Source organism: Mandrillus leucophaeus, unplaced genomic scaffold, assembly GCF_000951045.1.
Source record: "Mandrillus leucophaeus isolate KB7577 unplaced genomic scaffold, Mleu.le_1.0 Scaffold220, whole genome shotgun sequence".
In the NCBI taxonomy this organism is placed as follows: Eukaryota; Metazoa; Chordata; class Mammalia; order Primates; family Cercopithecidae; genus Mandrillus; species Mandrillus leucophaeus.
This window is the reverse complement of record NW_012102255.1, coordinates 1,956,771-1,963,948: the sequence shown is the minus strand read 5'-3', so window position 1 is coordinate 1,963,948 and position 7,178 is coordinate 1,956,771. Positions and strand designations below refer to the sequence as shown.

The 7,178-nt window shown below is 37.2% G+C and overlaps 1 protein-coding gene across 1 annotated transcript in view; it reads right to left on the bottom strand.

Moving 5' to 3' along the window:
• The window catches only part of DESI2 (desumoylating isopeptidase 2), a 72,479-nt gene that overhangs the window by 25,750 nt on the left and 39,551 nt on the right, over window positions 1-7,178 (bottom strand). Inside the window, exons 2-4 of the mRNA XM_011981175.1 lie at window positions 6,766-6,838; window positions 4,122-4,215; window positions 1,432-1,573 (exon numbers count right to left, since the gene is read on the bottom strand). Coding sequence (XP_011836565.1) covers window positions 1,432-1,573; window positions 4,122-4,215; window positions 6,766-6,838 — 309 coding nt within the window. The remainder of the gene's footprint in view (window positions 1-1,431; window positions 1,574-4,121; window positions 4,216-6,765; window positions 6,839-7,178) is intronic.

Sequence of the window (7,178 nt, the reverse complement as noted above, 5' to 3'; positions counted from 1 at the left end):
AAAACTCCGTCTCAAAAAAAAAAAAAAAGAAAATCAGCACTCATATGGGGAAAGGCATAAAAACTGTGGCCTAAAAAGATGGCTCCAGGGACATCTAGAATTGCTCTTTGGGCCCCAAATGCAAAATGGTTTTGGGGTTAGACCAGGGCTGATGTGGTGGTATAGATGCTCAATAAAGTTCTGAATGTTTTTGTAGGACAGAATAAATTAGAACCAGAGGAAGTAATGATAAAGTATAAGAAGCACTGGAGTAAGAAGTCAGGTCTAATCTGAATTCTCCATGACAATCTTTAGTAAGTCATTTTCCCAATTGGGGTCAGTTTCCTTGTCTGAAAAATGAGTAGATTAGGATGCTGTCTATTTCTTCACCAATTTTAGCACTCAGTGGATCTTTGAATGCATTCCATACAAATGTAATGTCTGGGGTCAAGAAAGCTGAGAACTACCTCCCCACTTGTCTGAAAACTGACTAGGTCACTTCTATGGTACTGATGCATCCACTAGACTGGAGGTGTTTCTCGAGCTTTTAGGTTCATATGAGTCATTTTGGGATCTTGTTAAAATGCAGATTTGCATTCAGTGTATCTCCGGTGGGGCAGAGGTAACACATCTCTCACAAATTTCTAGGAGATGCTGATGCTGCTGGTCCACAAAACACCCTTTGAGTAGCATGGTAACAGACTGTTAGAGTTGTTTGAAAGCTGTATTGTAGAAGCCATGAGGGAAGTAAAAAGGGCCAAGGAACTAAGCATTTCTGCAGAGGAGGTCACTGAAATAGCAGCTCGTTTTCTCCTTTACACCCTTCACAATTTCTGTGGTACCTAGATGCTGCCACTGCAACCATCTGCTAAGAATCAGAAAGCTGGGAAGCTGTTTCAAGTGCCAATTCTCTAGACCTTATTTTACAATCTTTTTAATTTCTTTCCTCCATTTTCTTTTTATGGTTCTTTAATTTTGACCTAGTTTTGATCTTCTGCTTGGGATTCAAGAATTGAGAAGGGAAGTAAGTGCCTATGTGTTATGTTAGCAGAAGAAAATTTCAAGATGGAAGACATGAATTACTTATTAATAAGAGCCAGAAAAAAAATTCAGCAAAAGAGAAACCTTAGCGACTAAGCAGCAGAAGTCTCTAGGCATTTACTTTTTTAAAGCGAAAGTTTCAGGCTGTAATAAAATAAGAAGAGACCATTATTTGTACTTACTCTCTACTCACTGCAAAGTAATGAATAGAATTACCATTTAAAACTGTGCAGACTCTCAAGTTACCAACTCTGGAAAGGTCATTCATACAAGATTGAAATACAATACCGTATTTCATACAACACAAAAAATCAGAAAAGAAACGAATCAAGTTCGAACATAGTGGGATATCAAGTATAGTGGGACAGCAAATATTTATTTGAAGAACTTTTAGGATAAAATTTAGTTTACCTCTGATAAAGCTGAAGAAAAATGATTGCAGTTTTTATGCATTAAATGATAAGCATTGCCTTTGTATTCTTTTCCCAGTTCTTCTACAATTTTTTCTATATCATCTTCTAGGAAGTCCGTGCTCCCTAAAACAACAGCTTCTCTTAAAGAACAAAAAGAAAAAAAGAGAAAGAAAAATAAGGACGTAGTTGTGTCAAATATTTATAAAAAGCATATTTAAATACTTGCTTATTTGCAGGAATATTATGATTGACATAACAAATCAGGGTTAATATAACAAGACTAAAAGTGAAACAAGATACTTTAAAAGTGCTATTTTAGTTTCTACTTTTCTACAATAAATTCTTAAGTATATTACCTGTGAATACTACAAAAGCACAAGTCATTTTCTTTATGAAATATATGTCCCTGTGTAAAATGTAATATTACAGTTATTTTCACAACTATCAGTAGTTATATTGTTAGAGAACCAGATCCCTGCTGCAAATATTCCTGCATAATCTCACTTGCCATTGAAGGGCTGGACATCATCTTGCCTAGAAACAAACTTTTATCTGTCACTGTGCCGCAATGAGACAAACTGTTAAACCTGACTAGATGTTTTCTAAAAACAAGGACCCTGGCCGGGTATGGTGGCTCACGCCTGTAATATCAGCACTTCAGGAGGCCAAGGTGGGCAGATCACCTGAGGTCAGGAGTTCGAGACCAGCCTGGCCAACATGGTGAAACCCCGTCTCTACAAAAATACAAAAATTAGTCAGGCACAATGGCAGGTGCCTGTAATCCCAGCTACTCGGGAGGCTGAGGTGGGAGAATCGCTTGAATGCAGGAGGCAGAGGTTGCAGTGAACCGAGATTGTACCACTGCACTCCAGCCAGGGTGACAGAGCAAGACTCCATCTCTAAACAAACAAAAATAAAAAGGACTCCAAACTACTACCTTGGAAAGGCGACAGACATTATCCAAGAGAAAGTGGAATTTTAGTCAGATAAATTAAGCATCCAAGAAACCTGAAAATACTTAGGAAATCCTTTTATCAAGTAGTCTTGCCAAAAGAGCCCAAAGCAGTGGATTCAGGATGGTATCATAGCACTTCTGTGCGGAATTCTTTCAATTCAGTGATAGGCTAAGAGAACTATGAAGTTAGTAGAGGGCTTAATGTGTAGTTCTCTACTGAAGTTTAATGTTGGAACCCCATTTCACTGTCTGTTTTTCACTTGGCAAGCCATCTATTATAGGCCCAGAAGTTTAAAGCTCCTTGAAACTAACATTCTAAATATCACTCTTTTTTTTTTTTTTTTTGGTGAGATGGACATTTACTCTTGTTGCCCAGGCTGGAGTGCAGTGGTGCAATCTTGGCTCACCGCATCCTCCGCCTCCCAGGTTCAAGCGATTCTCCTGCCTCAGCCTCCCAAGTACCTGGGATTACATGCGCATGCCATCACGCCTGACTAATTTTGAATTTTTAGTAGAGACGGGGTTTCACCATGTTGCCCTGGCTGATCTCGAACTCCTGACCTCAGGTGATCCGCCCGCCTTGGCCTCCCAAAGTGCTGGGATTACAAGCGTGAGCCACTGAGCCCGGCCCTAAATATCACTTTAAATACAAACCTCAATTAAGGAATGAAAATTTGATTATTAACATTTATATTCTCATTCTCAGCAAACTATCACAAGGACAGAAAACCAAACACCGTGTTCTCACTCATAGGTGGGAACCAAACAATGAGAACACTTGGACACAGGGTGGGGAACATCACACACCGGTGCCTGTCGTGGGGTGGGGGCCTGGGGGAGGGATCGCACTAGGAGAAATACCTAATGTAAACGATGAGATGATGGGTGCAGCACACCAACATGACACATGGATACCTATGTAACAAACCTGCACGTTGTGCACATGTACCCTAGAACTTAAAGTATAAATAAAAAAAATTATATTCTCACTGCTTTTTATTACTCATAAGACTCCAGTGAACACTTATATCCATATATTTTAGGTTTATCACTACAAGTAATACATGTACCTTAACAATGGATTCTACGCTAATCAACTGTTTAGTTATTTCAAACGTATAAAGTGTCCCTTGCATTGGGACAATAAAGACATTTTTAATTTGCTAGGTAGGTCACAATAAAACGTTTTCTCCTTTCAAACAGGAGATTGAGGGGAAGAAATCATTAGAAAGGAGTTTCCTGGGCTGGGCGCGGTGGCTCACGCCTGTAATCCCAGCACTTTGGGAGGCCCAGGCAGGTGGATCACCTGAGGACGGGATTCAAGACGAGCCTGGCCAACATGGTGAAACTCCGTCTCTACTAAAAATAGAAAAATTAGCCGGGCGTCGTGGCGCACGCCTGTAATCCCAGCTACTTGGGAGCCTGAGGCAGGAGAACTACTTGAACCTAGAAGGCGGAGGCTGCAGTGAGCCGAGATCACACCACTTCTCTCCAGCCTGGGAGAGAGAGTGAGACTCCATCTCAAAAAAAAAAAAAAAAAAAAAAAAAAAAAGGAAAAGAAGTGGGTTTCCTGAGGCAAACCTGAGTTATATAAAATGTCAGCAATTTAAACAAAGTTAAAGAGACATTTTTAACTTCTTGGGTTTGTTTTGATTTACAGAATGAATTCTGTTTACCTGAAAACAAGCTATGGCACCTACGACAGTGTAATAAAAATTATCCTCCCTACTTACTTAAATTTAAATGTTTCTCCTAGTTCAGAAGCATTTCCTGGGGAAATTTCAAATATTCCAGAAAAGGGGTAAGGATGGCCACCATAAGCAAATTCTGAAAAGAGAAAACTCATGATTTTTAGTATGTATCACATAAAATTTAACCAGAATGCTGAATTAGCTTTAATAACTGAGGACAACAGTGACACCATCTAAGTATTTTTCAGTTTATAAAATGCTTTCACAAATATCTCACTTAGCTATTACTCGTATAAACAGTTGTCACAAAAGACCCAAAACTCAAATAACAGAAGACACTCAAAGATATTCTTGACTGCCATATTTCCCTTTCTTACAATGGCAAAAAGAGTGTGACTAACACACAAAGGCAAATACAGTTCTCTCTGCGTGTCTCTATCATGCCAATCTAGGTAAGTGGTCAGTTCAGTGTTTTGCCACTTTCTAAATTAAAGTGATCTAATTTCAAACACATATCTTACTGGAGAAACTGTCTAGTAACCGTGAGTTTCATGGTTTCTGGGATAAAGACTCTTGGTTTACCTTTGAGTAGGGTGGAACATTACTAAACCTAAAACACTACTCAATTCTCTTCATTTAAGAAAAAAATAAACTGCCAAATTAACACATATACCTACCCACCCTCCCATCCAATCTCCACAGCAAGTCTTTTAGCTAGGATAAACTATTTTTTGACTGTACATCCAATACAAACTGTACATCAGATACAAACTCTGGAGAACAAAATGGAGAATAATTTTAGATAAAAAAATTCCTATAATTTTCTGTTATCTCACTTAGATATTGTAGTGGCTAAGTCTTAGTAGACAAATTTAAATAATTCCAAACCATGTTTAAATCAACTTCATCACTTTAAAAATATAACCGTAAAAGGTCTTAGAACAAAGCACAGGAAAGAACAGGCAGATACTAAATTTACTTTTAATTCAGACCTGTCCAAAAAAAGCAACAATGTAGTTTGAGAAATAAAGTGGCTATTTTGAAATACAATTTTTAAAGTTTTTTAGTAACAAAATTTTACAAAATATTGTAGATTATCACGTTGGAAAGGGTAAGATTATATTTGGATTCTTAACTTTCTCAATTATAACAAGGAAAGTCATAGATCCATTCTTTTATAAAAAGCAATCACTAATTTTCAGAAATATATTTGATTCTAGCTTTACTAAATTTACATGAACATGTTTTGAAACATGTTTCTAATTATTACTAAATTATTTTATGAAGGGGAGCAATCATTAGGCAGATAATGCATACAGGAATATTTGGGTTCAAGTTTTAGTTAATTATTAGCATTATGACTTTCAGCAGGTTTGGGCCTCAGTTTCTTCAGCTGAAAAATGGAGAAGGTGCCACCTGCCCTTATCTAACCCACCATGATCATGTGGTCCCAAATTTGTGGCATTTTAAAAATGGTAACACATCATACAAATTCAAGAAATACACGTGCAAATGTGGCAAAAGCCAAATCAACCAAAAGAGTAACCCCACAGACTATGAACCCACCCACAGCAATACTCCCAAGCATGAAACTTTCAGCAAGAGCCCCTCAGTATTTCTTGGGATTATTTGGTAGATGTAGACTTTCAAGTAAAATAGAGCTTTAAATGGCAGATTTGTATAGCAAACATTTAATATGCTAAACTGCACCTAGAAACAGGTAAAATGGAATATAAAAAAGAGTATAACCACGACACTGACACATTTAAGTAAATGAGTCTCTTCTTTATATTGGTTAAAACTGGTGTATAGTGTTCAGGGATAACCCTGAGTAAAGTGCAATGATATATTCTAAGAGGTCACAAAGACTGCCTAGCTGAAGCGAACAAAGGCATTTCTGCTATAGGGTTAGTTTATAATTCAAAATGATAGATGAAATGAATCAGCAATGAGATCTGTCTTACGCAGACCATTACTATTAGTTACAATTTGATCAGGGGTAGATTATCTTGCATCAAGAGTAGGAATTAGAACAGAAGAAAAAAAACTGTTGAACACATAGCTGCTTGGTTTGAGTGACTCCTGACATGTTTATCCTAATAAAGGATAATAACAAGAATGAAGAGGGCTGAGTTAGTGACAAAGGGCATGATTAGATGTAATCATGGCCGGATTTGTTCAGCAATGTTTTTAGACTTCAAAAACTTATAGATTTTATAGACTTACAGGTCTACAAACCAAATTTATTACTGAAATTCCCTCAGGAAATTGGTATTTCAAGTCTGACACTTTCTATCACCAACCTTTCCAACCAAAATTATTGTTTTTATCATGCTATTTTCGAAGTGCAAGGTTTCTTAGGAGGTCCAATATATATGAGAACAAAACAAACTCACTTTATGACAATCACAAAAGGAAAATATTTTTTAAAACATAGTATTTAGAATAAAAGATAAAGTGAATGAAGTGAATGTATACTCTTGTATTTTGAGTCCTTTCTCCCCAAATACATTCTACTTTGGGCATTTTTCCAAAATGCAGTATAAACGAATATGGGGAGATTTTCTTCTACTTTCTGTAATAACATATGGAAGTGGTTAAAAAAAGAGAAAGACCTATAGTTATGGTTTTGCAACTCCTTTAAAGTACAAAATCTTCAGAGAGTATATTTAGTGTGTACACGTACCTCTGCCATAGACTTCAATTCCTGAATGAAAAACTCCAATTCCAATGGATGAGGTATATTCGTTCATCCAATACTAAGAAAAAAAGAAAGAAAAGTTTCAGAATACCTGTTCCTTTACAACTCAACTCCACACTACAGAAGTGACTACTCCCCAAATCGTACACTCTGAAACTCCCATGATAAAGATCCAGTTGGTCCTATCTCTGTGCCTTTGCCTGTATCACATCTGGAATGCCTTCCTGGGTCAAAATGATTGTCGCAATTTGAGTATAAGCACATTATCTAAGCCTTATAGGGCAAGCAATACAATTAAAAGTTTGATCAGTTTGCAGGGCGGCGGTGGGGGGATATTATTTAATAGCTCTCCTGTTAGTGACTTACACACACACACACACACACACACACACACACAC